Source organism: Esox lucius, chromosome 20, assembly GCF_011004845.1.
Source record: "Esox lucius isolate fEsoLuc1 chromosome 20, fEsoLuc1.pri, whole genome shotgun sequence".
NCBI classification, from domain to species: Eukaryota; Metazoa; Chordata; class Actinopteri; order Esociformes; family Esocidae; genus Esox; species Esox lucius.
In genome coordinates, this window is record NC_047588.1 from 17,361,023 (window position 1) to 17,381,834 (window position 20,812).

The 20,812-nt window shown below is 40.2% G+C and overlaps 1 protein-coding gene across 1 annotated transcript in view; it reads right to left on the reverse strand.

The window, feature by feature from the left end:
• Positions 1 to 20,812, reverse strand: part of npr1b (natriuretic peptide receptor 1b) — a 37,160-nt gene that overhangs the window by 16,060 nt on the left and 288 nt on the right. The window contains exons 2-6 of the mRNA XM_010885113.4: positions 20,469 to 20,630; positions 18,566 to 19,380; positions 7,949 to 8,136; positions 4,433 to 4,546; positions 3,041 to 3,176 (exon numbers count right to left, since the gene is read on the reverse strand). Of these exons, the coding sequence (XP_010883415.2) occupies positions 3,041 to 3,176; positions 4,433 to 4,546; positions 7,949 to 8,136; positions 18,566 to 19,334 (1,207 nt within the window). The 5' untranslated portion in view covers positions 19,335 to 19,380; positions 20,469 to 20,630. The remainder of the gene's footprint in view (positions 1 to 3,040; positions 3,177 to 4,432; positions 4,547 to 7,948; positions 8,137 to 18,565; positions 19,381 to 20,468; positions 20,631 to 20,812) is intronic.

Here is a 20,812-nt window from a genome sequence, read left to right on the forward strand (position 1 = left end):
GATTGAGGGAAATGGCTCCTGTTGAACTGGCCACAGGGGCTCTGGTTTCAACTGATTAGATTTATCTCCTATTTTTTTCTTTTTTTTCTTTTCAGGGGGGACATTTTGTAGAATCAAAGACAAAAATAAATGAGATCTTTCCATGGCAAAGAACATATAGTTTAAAGAAACAAAGGCAGTGTAGAAGAGGACAGAAGAGAAGAGGGTGGAATAAGACTGCGGGAGGATGAGACAGGATGACAGAGATCGACATGAAGCAGCAGTGAAGTGAGAAGAAACCAGAGAAAGAACAAGAAGACATTGAAATTGCAATGTAAGTAGAGGTTACTGGAGAGCTAGAGGAGGTGGGAGAGGGTACATGAAACACTGGTCAGAACAAGACCGTGATTAAATAGAAGATAAAATACAGACAGGCTGGTGAAGCGAGGAGGAGGAAAGAGGAAGGCAGGGCGTGTGGGAGAAGTATTAGAGGTGAGCCAAGTAGGAGAAAGGGAAGAGAGGGGCCAGGCAGGTAGTTATAGAAGATGGACAGAGGGATGAATGTGTGTGTGCTGGGTTTTAAGGAAGTGGTAGACATTCAAGGATCCATCCATTAATCCATGGTTGCCACTCTTCACCTCCATCTGATTCCTACTATCAATGAAACGTCCAGCAAAAACCCCACGGAAATAAATAAGGATAGTAATTAGGCACTCTCCTTATTAAAAACACACTGCTTGTTGAGGTCTGTGATAAATAAAATGGGAAATAAATGCATTCATTTAGAAAAGCACACCATTCTGTTTGTTCTGAAAACATCACTTGGCCTGGAGCACTGCTGCAAGACAAACTCAATAAATGCTTTGATACAGGCTTTGATAATCTGTATTACCAGGGCATATACATTCTATTTGTATAGTGGACACATGCCTGCAAGACAGATAATGCATTAATAAATCTAGATAGCTGGCTGAAATTCTTAGGGAGAAATATGAATGTGGAATTTGTTAAGCAAATGTCCATGTCCAAATATTAATGACATCAAAAAGGGACGCATCTCTTATTTCATCCATATGGGCACCGGAACGTTCCAAGGCACATATTGTGACTTATGAGATCTTTTAAAAGGTCAAATCTCAGCATTTAAATAAACACTGCCTTTTTTCTGTTGTTGCAGTTGTTACCCACACGTCTACCTCTGGGACTTGGTGCTGCTATCTCTGCATCCCGGTTGCTCATGCTACCCTACTACATTACTCCTTTATTTGCCTCATTTATTTGTAGAATGCCATTTAGACATTTCCATTTGTACCCAAGCAAATATAATCCCACTTGTAACATTCACTATACCTAAAAGGTGTAAACTTTCTGCCCTCCTCTATTTGCCTTAATTGCACATTTAATATTGCCTTTCACGCTGAATTTGCCTTTATTGCACATCAACACATTCCACTTATAATATACAGATACTTAACATTTGTAAATACTTGTAAACTTGCTGCCCTCTATTTGCCCTTCTGGTTAGAAGTTAACTGCATTTCGTTGTACTGTATTTACACTGTTCAATGACAACAAAGTTGAATCTAATCCAATCTAAACAAAAGCTGCATATTCAATTAAGGGAGTGTTCATTTTTGATAGGCATTGTCAATTTCTTTTGACAAACTGTCCTGAGATTACTGTCTCTCACACATGTAACATTGTGCTTGTTCTCCTATCATGCCCAAGAACTAATCCACAGAGACAGGGCATATAAGACTTTGAATGTGTTGGTATTACAGAAAAACCAGAGCCACCTCCTAAAAGGCAGAACCCAATATTAATATGTTGTTATTCCAGAGCCACCTCCTAAAAGGCAGAACCCAATATTAATGTTTCATTATTCCAGAGTCAACTCCTATAAGGTAGAACCCAATATTAATGTTTCATTATTCCAGAGTCAACTCCTATAAGGTAGAACCCAATATTAATATGTTGTTATTCCAGAGCCACCTCCTTAAAGGCAGAACCCAATATTAATGTGTTGTTATTACAGAGCCACCTCCTAAAAGGCAGAACCCAATATTAATGTGTTGTTATTACAGAGCCACCTCCTTAAAGGTAGAACCCAATATTAATATGTTGTTATTACAGAGCCACCTCCTAAAAGGCAGAACCCAATATTAATGTGTTGTTATTACAGAGCCACCTCCTTAAAGGTAGAACCCAATATTAATATGTTGTTATTCCAGAGCCACCTCCTAAAAGGCAGAACCCAATATTAATGTGTTGTTATTACAGAGCCACCTCCTTAAAGGTAGAACCCAATATTAATGTATTGTTATTACAGAGCCACCTCCTTAAAGGTAGAACCCAATATTAATGTATTGTTATTACAGAGCCACCTCCTTAAAGGTAGAACCCAATATTAATGTGTTGTTATTCCAGAGCCACCTCCAAAAAGGTAGAACCAAATATTAATGTGTTGTTATTACAGAGCCACCTCCAAAAAGGTAGAACCCAATATTAATGTTTAGATATTCCAGAGTCACCTCCTAAAAGGTAGAACCCAATATTAATGTGTCGTTATTCCAGAGCCACCTCCTAAAAGGTAGAACCCAATATTAATGTGTCGTTATTCCAGAGCCACCTCCTAAAAGGTAGAACCCAATATTAACTTGTTGTTATTACAGAGCCACCTCCTTAAAGGTAGAACCCAATATTAATGTATTGTTATTACAGAGCCACCTCCTTAAAGGTAGAACCCAATATTAATGTATTGTTATTACAGAGCCACCTCCTTAAAGGTAGAACCCAATATTAATGTATTGTTATTACAGAGCCACCTCCTTAAAGGTAGAACCCAATAAGAATGTCTTGTTTTTACTGAACCACCTTTGCAAGGATAGAAACCAACAAATTATTATTAGCCAGATGTCAGAGTTGACACAGTGATCTGGAATATTTGTTTTCACATAAAAATTACAACTTTTTTAGAAGGCCTCACTGACAAAACAGAATGCAGTGTAAGACTGCAGACCTTTCCTGAACCCCTGGAACTAGAGGAGATGTGAGGACTGACCATTGTAGGTGCGGTTCCACATCCTTCTGGTTACGTTCTTCCCCACAGGTCTGTCCTCTGATGTTGTCATCGTCTCGTTCAGGGCATGAGAGTAAAGCATCAACCCATCGTAGAATCCTCCAGAAATGATGTTCATCTGCATGGAAGTATAAAGAAATGGTAAGCTACAGGCAGGGCAGTCACCATGAATCCTGGGCCCCCAGAAAATATACATGCCTTAGCCCCCTCCCTTACAGATGACATTGACATTATTACAATCAGAGGGCCCTATATCCACCTTTCCCTATGTTAGCAACAGGAGCTCTAATTAAATATTTCAAGCATTATCTCCTTCAATTACATATTGTTTTTATCATCTAATCTAATGCAGGTAGATATACAATACTTACCGGTACTAGCACCTTCTTGACAGTGCAGTCCATTTCCTCCAACCACAATTAGTCCCTATCATCTCAAAACCACTTTCTAGACCGTTGTTATATTGTTATTTCAAAATTCAAAGAAGAAATGTCCTCTTCCATCTTGTCCTCTCACCATCATGTGTAGGCTACTAAACCTTAACAACGGCCCCAAAACCAAAGGAACATTCACTTCAAACAATAAATGGAATATGAGGACAATAATCCACTCCATTGACTAGGTTTGTGTGTCATTCTCTCCCTTTCTCTTCTTCATCTAAATATTAGTCCAGTTATTAAGCTGTAGTTGTGTGACTGCAGCTGTACAATATCATCACTCGCCATAAGCTCCACTTACCAAAACTGGATTTCTCCTCCAAATAAAATTAAATCATTTCCCCAGGCAGTGTACTCCAGCTAATTACCTACAGTCCTATTTAGCACCACAACTACCACCACAACTACACTCTCTACACAAACAGGGACTTAGGTACAAACACCACTGAACTATCTGTAGTTCTTTGTACATGTTGCTTTGCCTATACAGACAAAATAATGAGTCTGAGTCAAATGTTTCATAATAAGCTGTTCTCTACAGTAAAGAGGCCTGTAAATGTTTCATAATAAGCTATTCTCTACATTAAAGAGGCCTGTAGATGTTTCATAATAAGCTGTTCTCTACAGTAAAGAAGCCTGTAGATGTTTCATAATATGCTGTTCTCTACAGTAAAGTGGTCTGTAGATGTTTTATAACATCTAGATTATAGATTGTTATACAGAGCTTAATTGTAATTAAATATTGTTATACAGAGTATTATCTAGAATTGGTCTGCATTACCTAAGCAAACGTTTTCTTCTCAATCCTTAAAGTCTACGCCAAATCAAGATCAGTTCTGTCTGCTTTTACAAAAGCTCAAGCTGATCTCAAGCTTGTCTTGCACACTTACACACACTCACACACATATACACACATACTCAAACAGTAGCCTCCTACCAGTGAGTCATCCACTGTAAAGTTGAACATTCTCTTGGCATCTGTCTTTAGGTTTCTCACAAAGTCTTTATATTCAGGGTTTTGTGGTTCACTGTAGGTGAGGATCTTCACACTCTAAGACAGACAAAAAGAAAAATACATTGTGATTCATTAGATACAGATGTTTAATTGAATCATACAATGGGGGTAGAAAAACCAACATCAGTTATTAGAGCTTAGCTGTTCAGTTATCTTTGGTCATTATGAGCAGTCTTCCACCACATATCCTCCAAAACCACCAATGACTTCCATCAGATCCTCTCATCATGTCCCTCTGCGTCTCCCAGCCCAGTCTGTGTGGATACAGACATTAACTCACAGGTCAGAGAAGGCTGACCAGCAAAACCACAGTAGTAAGTGTTCATAATAGCAGTAAGTTATGGTATTAGGATCCATAACCTAAGCAAGTTAACAAGACCCACCACTGATGTACGAGAACATCCCTTCTCTCTTGATGTAGGAGAACATCCCTTTTCCCTTGTTGCAGGAGAACATCCCTTCTCCCTTGATGCAGAAAAACATCCCTTCGCCCTTGATGCAGAAGAACATCCCTTCTCCCTTGATGCAGGAATAAATCCTGTCTCCCTTGATGCAGGAAAACATCCCTTCTCCCTTGATGTAGGTGAACATTCCTTCTCCTAATTTTAATGGTAGGTTTATTTGAACAGTGAGACAGAATAACAACAAAAAAACCTGAAAAATGCATGTTAAAAATGTTGTAAATTGATTAGCATTTTAATGAGTGAAATAAGTATTTGACCCCTCTGCAAAACATGACTTAGTAATTGGTGGCAAAACCCTTGTTGGCAATCACAGAGGTCTGACGTTTCTTGTAGTTGGCCACCAGGTTTGCACACATCTCAGGAGGGATTTTGTCCCACTCCTCTTTGCAGATCTTCTCCAAGTCATTAAGGTTTCAAGGCTGACGTTTGGCAACTGGAACCTTCAGCTCCCTCCACAGATTTTCTATGGGATTAAGGTCTGGAGACTGGCTAGGCAACTCCAGGACCTTAATGTGCTTCTTCTTGAGCCACTCCTTTGTTGCATTGGCCGTGTGTTTTGGGTCATTGTCATGCTGGAATACCCATCCACAACCCATTTTCAATGCCCTGGCTGAGGGAAGGAGGTTCTCACCCAAGATTTGACGGTACATGACCCCGTCCTTCGTCCCTTTGATGCGGTGAAGTTGTCCTGTCCCCTTAGCAGAAAAACACCCCCAAAGCATAATGTTTCCACCTCCATGTTTGATGGTGGGGATGGTGTTCTTGGTGTCATAGACAGCATTCCTCCTCATCCAAACCCTGGCGAGTTGAGTTGATGCCAAAGAGCTCGATTTTGGTCTGATCTGACCACAACACTTTCACCCAGTTCTCCTCTGAATCATTCAGATGTTCATTGGCAAACTTCAAACGGCCTGTACATGTGTTTTCATGAGCGGGGGGACCTTGCGGGCGCTGCATGATTTCAGTCCTTCACGGCGTAGTGTGTTACAAATTGTTTTCTTGGTGACTATGATCCCAGCTGCCTTGAGATCATTGCCAAGATCCTCCCGTGTAGTTCTGGGCTGATTCCTTATCGTTCTCATGATCATTGCAACTCCACGAGGTGAGATCTTGCATGGAGCCCCAGACTGAGGGAGATTGACAGTTATTTTGTGTTTCTTCCATTTGCAAATAACCACACCAACTGTTGTCACCTTCTCACCAAGCTGCTTGGCGATGGTCTTGTAGCCCATTCCAGCCTTGTGTAGGTCTACCATCTTGTCCCTGACATCCTTGGACAGCTCTTTGGTCTTGGCCATGGTGGCCATTCTCACTAAAATGCAAATCAATTTATAACAATTTTGACATCCGTTTTTCTGGATTTTTTTGTTGTTATTCTGTCTCTCACTGTTCAAATAAACCTACCATTATAATTATAGACTGATCATTTCTTTGTTAGTGGGCAAACGTACAACATCAGCAGGGGATCAGATACTTGTTTCCCTCACTGTATAACACGATGAAAGAGTGGAAACTGAAAGTTGAATATTTTGTTTTGACCCCATATATTTCCACCCAGCTAGACCTCAAAGCATGTACAGTTTTCATAGGGCTAGTGTTGTAGTTCCAGATGGTGAAAGTGACATTTAGCTGTGCTGCGGCCCCCCCTGCAGCAGCGTCAGCACCCCATCGAGTCACGGGTGGCTGTGACATGTCTCGCTGTGCAGCTGGATGAATGAATCTGACGGGTGTCGCCACAGCCGAAGGGCACCCATAGTCGGTCAGTTTAGTCCCAGCACCCCCTAATCAAAAGACCTTCCCGCAGACACGTAATGCACACAGCATTTCATGGCAAAGTACAACATATAATTGGCAATGTGGACTATACCAGGCCCCCTCTTTCTCTCTGCCTTGCTACCTGTTTGTGTCCTGAGATTTATGGGGGGAACAAACGAAAGCATCAAAGTCCTCCTGGCTGTGTTGCAGGTTAAGATGTTGCTTGATGATTTCTGCTGCCACTGTCCGCACTCCACCTGATTGTCCCTGTCTTTGTCCACTTGGTCATGTAGCAGACTCTGGACATACCCCACATGCATTTATTATTTATTACAATATTATACTCTTATGATCTTCACCCGGCACAGCCAGAAGAGGATTGGCCAGCTCTAACCCCTCAGTTTCCTAGCCACAGTGAATCAACTCAGTTGTTACTTGCTCTTTGGGGTTTCAGACTGGGTATCTGGAAAAGCACTTTGTGACAACTGCTGATGCAAAAAGGGCTTTATAAAATAAATTTGATTGATTGATATGGCTGGCAATACTTATGCCTCTAGAATTAGAGTAAAGTAATTACAGTGCTAAAGTTGCAATGCATAACCATCTGAAAGTGACGCATTGTTAGATCCAAACTGCTATTGGCAGGAACTGTAGCCCAAATAACAACAGACAGCTTCTCCCCAAATTCTCTCACTTCATTTCACCCTAGTGGGTCTTCCTTATAGTTTAAATGAGAAACAAATTGCAGTACAATTGTTAGATTTTTGTTCAGTTGTTCAGTTGGTCACATCCCTTGTTAATGTTCCAGATATTCCAATACAAGGAACAGTAATCCCTTTACTGATTGTGATTATTGTAGCTTGTTACTCTCCTATAGACAAGATGGATTAACAACAAATACATCCATTTGTTTTTGTTTTGATCTTTCAGACTGATCAGCAAGTTCCTGGAACGTCACAAAGCATACAGTTATGACGCCTCTCCCCCACTCACTGGAGACTGAATATGTAACTTAATAGTGAATGAAAAGAAAAGTACTTCCCAGCGAGAGAAAGAAAATAAAATAAGATTAGATTTGTTATCTCAACTGCTAGGCAGCACACTTGACACCAATGACAACCAATAATAATGCTTTTGGGCCTGTGTGAATCAGGTGAAAATACAGCAAAGGGTTATTTCCAAGATAATGAGATGAGGAATGAGATGATGATACACTTACCTGGAAGGCCTCCTTGGCGATAGGGTCATTTTGGTCCCCTCTGGCCCATGGTTGAGCATTCTGGGAGTCCAGGCTTTGTCCAAACAAGTCAATGTAGAAGAAGACAAACTCCTCTTGAGGAAGTCCTGCCTGCTTGAAGTTAACCATGAGCTGCCTGAATATATGCTGAGAGCAACACACAAACACAACTACGGAGTGGGAACAAGAAAGAGGAAGAGAGAGAGATTTGACACACCTTATTTAGAAGGGCCACAGCATTTCATGTGCAACTACACCTGTAATTTGTTAACAATAGTAATTTACAGATATGAAGTGAGACGTTCATAAAGAACAGCTCTCCTTTCAAACACGTTAGGATGGCGAAGGGCCAAGGGCAATAAGTTAGTTCCCTATCCAGCTAGGCTAGATCCAGCAGCACCACACAGACAAGTTGGCTAGCCACGCGCGTCGACCAGCCTAGGGCAGTGATATGGTTCATCGGTATGAGCAACAACCTCCACTCCATACACACTTCCTCAATAGCAAAGTCAAGGCTTTCTCCAAGCTCAGGGGTCGGTTTCTCTCTTCCTTTGTTAGTGTTATGAGTTTCTGCTCTTAGAGATTCTGGAATTCTAAAAGGCTGGTGGCGGACAGGTGTGTGTATGTACACTCCTGTGGTGTATGGAAGCCGCAGGGCTCCCAGATAGAGAGGTCAGAGCAGATCTGAGTGTTTGATGTGTGCATTATATATGACTGCATTTTTGCAGGGTCAGGAAATGGTCTTCTGAAAGACTGTTACATAAAGCAAAAGAGGGGAATAACTGATCCTCCTTCTGGCAATAGCAGCCATTCCCCCTCTACACTGTATACACAGTTCAATCAATCAATCAAATGTATTTATAAAGCCCATTTTACATCAGCAGTTGTCACAAAGTGCTTTTACAAAACACAAAAGCCGGAAACCCCAAGGAGCAAACAACAACGGTGTTGAATTTCAGGGGCCAGGAATATCAGGTATCGTCAGCTATCGTCTTGATCTGCAACACAACCAGGACGACTTTGGCAGAGACAGCAACGAGTCTCTCAAGCCTGGTACTCCGGAGGTGTGGATCTCATGTCCTCCTAGGTTAAAATGGCAGGAGACCTCTGAGAGTGCATTCCTTAGAACTACAAGGATTTACAGTGAGGAAGGAGAACTGACCCTACTCCCACGGCATCAACCAAAGGGACACCCACCAACCGCAACCACCCTGAAATGAGGGCCGAGTATTGCCAGCAGAGTTCAACCCAATTGCAGGTTCACACATTATTCATGAATATTTAGAAGCGGATATTTGGTATTTCAACATCTAGTCTATGTATACAGGTAAATACAGTATTGTAACATGAGGTGGGGATAGAGTAGGTACCAATATGTAGATCTGGGTGTTTGATGTTGCTTGTTCCCAGGGGTATCAAGCTGATGTAAAAGGGCTTTATAAATACATTTGATTGATTGACTGAGTGCTCTCTTTTCAACATCTTGTACTAAGTGTTCTCTTTCCAACTGGTGCTTATAGGGAGGGCTTCATTTCAGCAAACCTTACATAGCAGTATTTTGGGGGAAAAAGCTTTCTGCTTTCTAATTACTTACCATATATGTAAAGTATTTTTTCTTCAAATAAAATGCAATTAAGTAGGTGAAAAAGTGTGTGTACCCCAACAGTAGAACGGTTTGGGTGTACCCCAGCAGTAAAACGGTCTGGGTGTACCCCAGCAGTAAAACGGTCTGGGTGTACTCCAGCAGTAGAATGGTCTGGGTGTACTCCAGCAGTAGAATGGTCTGGGTGCACCCAACAGTAGAACGGTCTGGGTGAACCCAACAGTAGAACGGTCTGGGTGTACCCAACAGTAGAACGGTCTGGGTGTATACCAGACAATTTTTTAATGAATCAATGGAAAATGAATGTCATTAGAATAACTGTTAATCAGCTGATCCACCCCTAGCTGATCCAAACCATTGATCTGTAAGTTTGAACTCCTCTGGACGGTCACAAATTCTGGCAATTAGAACCTTGACTTTATCTGTGTTTTTTCTAATAATGTTTTTAACTTTGGCAAGAAATAAAAATATAGGACACATTTACAACATTATCTGGGTATGGGTTAGATGGTGAAAGAACATGCCTTTTTAAAAGGATTGTATCCTTATCCAGGCAATGATGAACCATGGCAATTGGACCTAGTCCTTCATGGAGGAAGAAATCATTATATTGAACTAACCAATCAAGAAACATCACAGAATCACTGCACTTATTGATTTGAGGTGCTAAACACCACAGCACACTTTCTGATGACTTTGTGAATTAATCAAGCATGTCTGAGCCAGATTATGTGAGCACATTGGAGTTTGAGTAGAACCAGGAGTGGAGAAATTTGGTAGATTACATAATCACAAAAGTAAATGGAGTGTTTGTTAAGCTATGTTTCCAACAAATGTGTAAATTAAAAAAATTAAAACTGCCACCAACCTATCATACACTGTCACCAACCTGTGGTACACTGTCACCAACCTGTGGTATACTGTCACCAACCTATGGTACACTGTCACCAACCTATGGTACTCTGTCACCAACCTATGGTACACTGTCACCAACCTATGATACACTGTCACCAACCTATGATACACTGTCGCCAACCTATGATACACTGTCACCAACCTATGGTACACTGTCACCAACCTATGATACACATCAATGAATGGGACAGCTAGGGTCCTGAAGAGACAGTGAATGTCTACATTCCATGTAGGATAGGCAAACAAAGAGGGAAAAAGTGAAGTGCTTGCTAGGCATCTGGGAAAGTAATTTGGTACTAAAATATTGCACATTTCAACAATGAGTAAAGGTCTTACAGGAATTGGCCTTGTAAGGTAAGAAGAGACTGCAAAACAGCTGTTCATCAGATGCATATAGCTTTTTGGGTGTTCCACTCTGTCTTCTGTCTTGCCCAGTTAATTTAATCTATCCATCTCAATTACCAATTATCCATAACAATTAACTTTTGCACAACTTACTAAATATGTTTTACTTTTTTGCACTCATTTATTTGTATTTGTTCTCATGTTAAATAGGGATTTGATAAAAAAATATACACTTTCCTCCTAGATAAAGCGATAAACAATTTTCTCAGGTAGCCCTGACAGTTCCCCACCATGTCCAGGGCTGAATGTGACAGTGTTACTGGCTAGAGGAGCTGGAGGATACAGAAACACCACATGGAAAAGGACTGTTACTTTGAAGTAATTAAATCACAATTACAAACACAGCTATATAAATCATATTAGGTTGTTTGCCAATTATCAGTACATACGTGTCTGCAATAAAAGAGCCATACAAAAATGGCATACAAAAAACACAGTTGAGGATTTGTATGACAGCACTCCAAGAAGGACTGTAGCTGTTCTGAAATCAAAGGATACTCCTCATCATGTCCTCGATATTATTATTCTGTTAGGTGTTTCTGTTATTTTTGTGTTGTTATTTTGTCACTACAGTGGCTTCAGGAGGACTGACACAAGTCATTTTACTACTTTCTTTTTCAAGTCCAGGGATTTGGGGAGTATGTAAGCGTAGCACATTACCTTCTCCCTGCCTAAGATCTGCTAAATCCCAATTAGTATGCAGGAGCCTTTAGGACCACGGACAACCTTTCTTTGATGGTCTTTTGAAGTGATTATTTTTACAGTATGGCTGTATGTATGTTCTTCATTAGACAGATGAATTGGAATGAAACTGTTCCACCAGTGGAGCCTTGCCCTGCATCAGCCTGTCCAAAAATAGATCTCGACCACGTGGAGGTTGGGGTGAGGAGAGCACAGAGAAGAGCAAGATGGAGGTGGCACAGAGAAGAGCAAGATGGAGGTGGCACAGAGAAGAGCAAGATGGAGGTGGCACAGAGAAGAGCAAGATGGAGGTGGCACAGAGAACAGCAGCTGGAGATCAGTGCACAAAGGGGGGTTGTGATTTTGGGATTATTCTGATGATTCATGAGTACTTAGTAATTTACAGCACATACAGAAATTATTTTTCACATTCTGTTGTATCAGTGCAATAGAGTTTCTTGCGGTTCAATAAGGATTATTTCCCCCCACTTATCTACACACCATACTCAACACTATCCACTTGCTACAATGTTCAATACTTGTATTAGCCTAGAAAATATCCAATATCAAGCTGGTTGTCACTGGGCCTGAGAAAAACAGAACGATGACTCATTCAAACATCTTCTGTGGTCATATTAGAAAAACAGGTATGCTAAAGTGTGTCAAATTAAAGGAATTTAAATAATTATTTATTATGTGTGTGAGGGAGGCCCAGACTTTCCACATGCTTGATGAATGTACCCTGAACACTGCTTAATCGTCCAAAACTTCAATTATTGTGGTCACTGAAGCTAAAAACAACACCAGGTGACTATTTATTCATTGGTCCCTGAGGATGGCAGTAGATGTGGTCAAGTGGGCGGACATACTGTCTGCCCCATTTGTCTGGTTGAGATCTGAGGAAAAGACGGCAGCATAGATGCAGGTGTGTGTAACAGCAGATTCGGGAGGGGTCTCGGGGGCGTTACATTATCTCTTTCCACCACACACACAGACCTTTCTACATGCAAACCATTTACAATGGTTCCACATTGTTTTATACCTGAAGTGAGATTTGTGTTTGTGCTCTTAGGATTTTCTGTCACAGAGCTATCAAAACAACTTCCACAAGTAATAAGCACTGTATGGAACTAGAAGCATGTCTAATGATCCTCAAACCACACGCTGTTTCGATACCAACTGACAAACACCACAACATAATACACATTGGCTGCTAATTGTGTGCATTGACAGAACAGAGTTACAATAACAAACATAAACAGAAAGTATTTTTGTACTTGCACTTCCTACTTTCCACTATAAATCTTCCATTGGAATTCTACTAAAAGCAGCAGTAAAATGTTGCAATCATAGATTTGGTGATAAATACAGTGGGAGTTAGGATACTTTTATATTCCCAACTGGGCCATTTGGGGGTTTAACCCATAGGAGCCTTTTTAATCAGGAAGATAGGGCCTACCAACATGACTTTACATTGGCCCCAATTTAACATTGCATCCAGCATGATGGTTTTGTCGCAGCAAGTGTATGAGCAACGAAAAGCACATGTCTACAACAATCATCAGGTTAAACATTTGCCCACTGTTAATGCTAAACAGACACTTCAACCACAATACATAAACATGACTCTGCACACACAGGTTAACTGCACTCCATCACTATACTTCCAACTAATGTGGCCTTCCTAAAATATATTTTTGTGTCAGACAACTTAATCAAAGGTCCTAAAAAATCTAACCCTGCCGCATGTGAATTTAGATATATTTTTAACAATATTACTATTTTGAATCTGTTTCAAGAAATTTTATTCAAACTATTCCCAAATTTGACCAAGTCCATAATTTGCTTACCTCTGGTTAAATATGATAAATTGAAGAATAACAGAAGGCATAATTCCAAGGAAAGTAGCCTAATGACAACATTTATCAGGAAATACCTACAGATCTAAAATGTTGAATGCAGCACCCTTATAAGGTAGCAGGGATCTTGACTACTGTTAATGTCTTCTCTTTAAACCCATGTGGGAACGGTAAAAGGAAGCTCATAGACTTATCTTTTTGTTGACTCACTTCACTTTCCAAAGATATTGATAGAGAAGTAAATCACATTAGCTCTGTATTTGCTATAACCATTTCCTCACAGGCAGCAAAGGGCAAACTGAGCAAAAACATATCACATACGACTAATAAAACAGAAAGAATCAGAGGCGGTCCATAGAAATGCAGTATCACTTAATGACTGTCTGTCCTCGGGGCTGATCATCATCATTATAATATGCAGCAGTAAGATATCTGGTCTGCTTAGCCTCGATCGGTTCAAATTTCTGCTAAGGCTGCAGGCACAATCATGCCCTTGTGGCAGGGTTCAAAAGCTAATGGCCACGCTTAACAGGTCAATGAGTAGAGAATAATAACGATATTGTCTTTTTGTATGACCAATGGAAGCTAACAACATCATGGTTCCCTTGTCAAAAAGTAATTGACAGAATTAGTTTTTTATAGTTCAGGTGCATGTTTATGTTCCGATACATTTTCCAACACATATTGAAGAACACTCGAGCTTGCAGAGATAGATTTGGCAATAAGTATATTCTTTACAAAACGGTACAAGCTGAATTCTATGGACGGACGAGATGTCGCGTGTCACATCTGCACCTGCTTCTGAAGCAACATCCCCCCCTCCGGTGCGTGACGTCAGTGGCTTACTCAGTTTCAACATTTGATATTTGATACTATTTTCAATTACATTTAGGGAAAAAAGATTTGCACATCATTGCATTATGTTTATATTTGCATTTCGTGCAGCGTTTGGAAACAGGGTTGCAGATGGAAAATAATCGACATGGCAATGCCTGAAACTGAATCACTAATCACATTAGTGTAGACTCAATGCACTATTTTCACTGGAGGCACTGGTGCCATTGATTCTTTCAGTTGGTGGAACGATTTGGTGTCATACTTTTTTTTGGGGGGGGGGGAACCAAATCATCTCATATAATCATTAGAGTAAAATAAATATTTGGCATGTTAGTTTATTTCTATATAAAGATTAATTTAGTATTTACATTGTATGTTCAGATTTCTGTCCCTAACATCTATGATTAGGCTACTGCACTAACTCTGGGACACAGCATTGGGTCTCTAGGTGTTTTGTTAATGCCTTTATGCCTACACCTTAGACCACTTTTGTACCAAGTTAGTATGACAAGAACACATTATCTACAGCAATGACCTTGTAGAAAACATGAGAACATACTTTCTAGAATTTTCTCAGGTTGATTTAGCTATTAATATCTTAGTAAATACCTTGTGCTTTGGCATGCTACATTTTAATGTGGCCAATAAAGATGATGAGAACTATTTTTACTGACTTTGATCTTATTGTTGTTCAGTGAAAAGCACAAATATTCAGACAAATTTCATTCATTTGCATCAGTAAAATCCAGATCACCCCATTAACCACTGCCGTAATCAGTAAAAATAAAACTCATGTCAATACTTACAAGTCTCTCATTCACAACAGGTGGATATTACTGAATGTTTTAAACTTGTAAAATGTGGTTTTTAGTGAGGTACAGAAATAACTTCTAGTCATTCAAAAATAGTATTTCTTATGCATTAAGATTTAAGTAGTTTGGTTTTTCAGTTGCGAGGGAGGTGCGCAGTCTCTACAGCCAAGTGTAGAGACTTTCTAAAAATAAAACCAGTTTTCTACCGGCACATCACACACAAAGCCGTTTCACAGATTTGAAAGGCCACTGACTAAAAAGGCCCTTACCTAATAATCCCTGGGTCTCACATTTGTTCGGGTGAGATGTCTGTGTCAGTGGGTACGGGAAAACGGCAACTTGATCCGTAGTGTACTTTCTGTATTGTCCGCTATGATGCCAATAAACTGAGCACTTTCTGTGACTTTTAATGGGATATTGCAGGCGTGTTGAATTTCACGTGAATGTTAAGGATTGTCAAAACAATTTCCTGGAATGTTATGCATATGAAAAGGTTCTGTATAAAGGATCAAGGCAAAGAGAGGCAACTTTCAAGAAACTAAGTTATATATACAGTGGATATAAAAAGTCTACACACCCCTGTTAAAGGGCCAGGTTCTTGTGATGTAAAAGAATGAGACAAAGATAAATCATGTCAGAGATTTTTCCACCTTTAATGTGACCTATAACGTAACAATTCAATTGAAAAACAAACTGAAAAACTCACAATAACATGGTTGCATAAGTGTGCACACCATTAAAGTAATGCTTTGTTGAAGCACCTTTTGATTTTATTACAGCACTCAGTCTACTAGCATGGCACATCTTCACGTGGCAATATTTGCCCACTCTTCTTTGCAAAAGCGCTCCAAATCTGTCAGATTGCGAGGACATCTCCTGTGCACAGCCCTCTTCAGATCACCCCACAGATGTTCACTTGGATTCAGGTCTGGGCTCTGGCTGGGCCATTCCAAAATGTTAATCTACTTCTGGTGAAGCCATGCTTTTGTGGATTTGGATGTGTGCTTTGGGTCGTTGTCATGCTGAAAGGTGAACTTCCTCTTCATCTTTAGCTTTCTAACGGACGCCTGAATGTTTTGTGACAAAATTGCCTGGTATTTGGAACTTTTCATAATTCCTTCCACCCTGACTAAGGACCCGGTTCCAGCTGAAGAAAAACAGCCCCTAAGCATGATGCTGCCACCACCATGCTTCACTGCATGGTGTTATTTGGCTTCACTGCATGGTGTTATTTGGGTGATGTGCAGTGTTGTTTTTGCGCCAAACATACCTTTTGGAATTATGGCCAAAAAGTTCAACCTTGGTTTCATCAGACCATAACACATTTTCCCATGTGCTTTTGGGGGACTTGTTTGTTTTTGCAAACTTTGGCCAGGCTTGGATGTTTTTCTTTGTAAGAAAAGGCTTCCGTCTTGCCACACTACCCCATAGCCCATTCATATGAAGAATACAGGAGATTGTTGTCACATGTAGCACACAGCCAGTACTTGCCAGAAATTCCTGCCGTTCCTTTAATGTTGCTGTAGGCCTCTTGGAAGCTTCCCTGACCAGTTTTCTTCTCGTCTTTTCATCAATTTTGGAGGGACGTCCAGTTCTTGGTAATGTCTCTGTTGTGCCATATTTTCTCCACTTGATGATGACTGTCTTCACTGTGTTCCATGGAATATCTAATGCTTTGAAAATTATTTGGTACCCTTCTCCTGACTGATATCTTTCAACAATGAGATCCCTCTGATGCTTTGGAAGCTCACTGGGGACCATGGCTTTTTCTCTGAGATGAGAACTAACAAAATGTCAGGAAAATCCTACTATAACAGCTGAACTTTATTTGCAATTAATCAGAGTCACTTTAAATGATGGCAGGTGTGTAATGACTTCTATTCAACATGAGTTTGAATGTGATTGGCTAATTCTGAACACAGCCACGTTATAAGAGGGTGTGCGCACTCATGCAATCAGGTTATTGTGAGGTTTTTCTTTTTCCCCTCTTGAAGATTTCAGTTTGTTTTTCAATTGAATTGTTCACATTAAAAGGTCACATTAAAAGTGGAAAATGTTATGACATGATTTATCATTGCCTCATTCTTTTACATCACAAAAACCTGCCATTTTAACAGGGGTGTGTAGACTGTATATCCACTGTATATATGTATTCTGATTTGTTTAACACTTTAGTTACCACATGATTGTTATTTCATAGTTTTGATAGTCTTCACTATTAATATTAAAAATAAAGAAACACCCTTGAATGAGTAGGTGTGTCCAAATTTTGACTGGTACTGTACATATATACTGTATTAACGTTATGACAACAATCAAACATAGTGGTGATGTTCATGTGATTCGTTCGTGTGTTATGAGACTTATGATGTCATCAGAATAAATTATATTCTGTATCCGATCATTTGTCCATGTGCATACAATAAGTGCACCTGGGTCATGCAGCGAGGCAATAATTCATAACAAACATGCAATTCTACAACAGAATGGCAGAGAACAAATTTCAAAACACCCTTTAGCATGACACTTTAATCAAACCTCACAACTTAAAAAACAAGATGCTGTCTAAAAATGTACCTGCTAAATCCACCCAAACCTATATTTCTCCCTGTACATTGTGTAATTATAATGTTTGTCTATTCCTTTGAATATAGTGTTTATTTACAGCTCCGGAAAAAATTAAGAGACCACTGCACCTTTTTCTTTCCTTTCCAAAAAAGTTGAAAAGGAAAGTTTTGAGTGAGGAACAGAAGCGTTCAATTTGGAGTGGTCACTTTTTTGTGAAGGAAATAAAAAGGTGCAGGTGTCTCTTAATTTTTTCCAGAGCTGTATATTCATTTTAACAGTATTTATGTGGTTCTATGTGTTGTCTTATCATCTTGCAATTAAATCCAGGACCTTGCGTCAGTTCATCATTGAAAATCAGAATTGGTTCTCAGTTGACTTAACTGATTAAACAATGGTTGAATACAATAAATGAATAAAATAAAAGCAAAAAATGTAAAGCTTTGGAATGGACTATCAATGTCCAGACGGAAACCCAACGGAAATGATGTGACAGGCCCTGAAACAAGCAGTGTTGATGTGAGAGACTGTTGTCCAACAACTATAGGAAGTGTCTGGTTGCTACCATTGCTGCTAAATATGGCACAACCTGTTTTTGAGAGTAAGGGGGCAATAACTTTTTTTTTTTTTTACATAAGGGCATGTGAAGGCAATCACCCTTTTTCACAGGGTTTTGGGGATAACATAAATTTACATTTGCTAGTTCATATGAAAATGTTTTTATTTGTTTAGTCAATCTCCATTTCATACAATATTATAATAACCATCTACATAATCATATTCTTTTTAGGCATATGATTCAAATAAGTTCCAGGGAAATGAAAGGAAAGCATACTGCAGCGCCCTACTTAATGACTTGGGTAATTTAATAATATTTAAAATATAAAGCTGTAACAAAGTGTAGTGAATATAGGGGACCCACCTCGGCCACTTTGGCTGATGGTGTGGAGCAGGTCAGAGTAGTTGACTGGCACGACATTCTCTTCAAACACCAGGTCCATTGTGGTGATGTTGTTGGATTTAAGCTCTGTGTAAAGCCCCTCAATAGCAAAGTAGCACGGCCGGTCATCGGTTTTGTTGTCACTGAACATGAGCAGCAGCTGCTCCTGCCAGCCAAAGTGCTTGCAGATGTGGAGGCCAAACGTTCCCAGCTTCTTGTGTGTGGGGCCCGTGTTGGTAATGGACGGGTACAAGTTGATGCCATTGAAGCCCACAGCCGGGGCACCAGCGGTTACCATGGGGATATCCCAGTGGGTTGTGAAAAGGCCCACTGGTGATGAGGTATACACACAGCCTGGCCCAATGAACGCCCAGGGGTTGTGCGCAAACTTGAGGTCTACTGCCATAAGCGGGGCGATGGACTCGGAGCAGATGCCCTGCTTGTTCTCACTGTTCTCAAATAGGTAAACCAGCTGATGATTGGGGAGGAGCGTCGGGTCAGCGTTGATAGTGTCGATGGCTCGGTTCACAGCTGGCCCCACACGGGGCCAGGCCCAGGGGTAAGCAGTGTTCTTCTGTGGTAGGATGATGGCCAGTGTGATGTTCTGGTGCTGCCGATGGTTTTGGTGCTCTCGTGAATGGCGGCGAGAATCATGGTGATGGGAGGACTTGGCAGACTGAACCCTCTGCAGGAAGGAGACCAGCAGCAAAAGAAGAAACAGCAGGAGTCTCTCTTCCTCTATCCTCATCATGATAGGCGGCTAAATTATGCCCTTGTGAATAATTGATCCTGTTGAGCTAAAGATGGAGCCAGGGGGAGAGAAACACACACAGTTCATTTGGAGTCTCTTCATGTCTGATCAGCTCTGGTACGAATTAGCTGTTTTGCTTTGTCATGGCTGAATTCCCTCTAACAATTTTTTTCATGTTACCTTTAAGTGACCTTTGCACTCCAATGTCATAGAACATCTGTGAGAAAGTGACTCCCTTATGCTAGTCAGGAGTTACTGAGTGTAACATGGGAAGTTTTGTCCTCACAAATCAGAAGATGAAAATATCTAACTACGGAATTACCTATTGATCAAAGATTGTCAACATGTGTGACTAAATACTTCACAGTAAAATCCATTGATAAGCTACAGTGTCTTTTCTAGACAGCTAAACTGTTTTTAACTGTTATCAAAAATGCAGTTTAATTGCAGTTAATGTAGCTAGTAAGGATGCTGGTGTTAGTCTGAGAAAAAATTACTGAGTTTCAATAAACCTAAATCTGTTTTTTGAAACGTCTGCCCTAATGTAGCGTATTTGAACGCGCGCGCGTTTATGCGTGCACGCAAACTTACGTCTGCTCAAGCTTTTAGTAACACCTAGCGCAGTAGTGATAGCATGGTTGAAAAACTATTCACATACATTTTCAAACCAAACCTACCCACTTGCATGCAGGAAATGTGTGTTAATAGTTGTAAAAGACATTAAAGCTGGAATCCACATTTAAAAACGTATGCTCCCGCCCCGGTTCTGTAAACAACTGAAGGATGGGACTGGAGAAATATAGACTAACCATTCTGACATTCATAGAAAGACCAACGGATACTAGGATAGATCATTCATATGAAAATTATAGTTTGAACCTTGATTTGAGACTGTGGAGTGTTAACAAGCTGGTTTTGATACAATATTGAACTAGGCAAATGTATAGGTCAGAAATGTATGTAGCAACTCCAGACTGCTCCATTAAGTCTAAAATATTTTCAACATATTACAACCAACCTATCAAACCGCTGGCGCACAGTAGCCTACGGATTTAGCCAACATACTTAAATATATGTAAGATTATTGCTGCAAGAACATATTTAACGTTGGTATAATTACAATAAAATAATTACCTTAAATTAAATTCTCTCCATGTCCAGCTCCGATAAACGCCGATGTCCTGGCATGTGTGAGGAAGCGTCATCTGGAGTGCTCCACCAACGTATGGGCAGCTATCGCGCACAAGAAACTCACAAAGCAGTGCGTGGTTCCTGACGACGGCTGTCGTCTGAAAACTTAAATATTTTGGGTTAAACCATTGGAGAATCTAGATTGAATGCAGTCTTTCGACTACCCACCTCTTATTGCCTCCTCCCCGCAAAATAATACTAAATGTGCAGTTTAATGTTGGCTTTCCTGATTCAGTCCTAGCGCAGTACCAAGTTTAATTTATTTCATATTTGTCAAAAGAAGATTT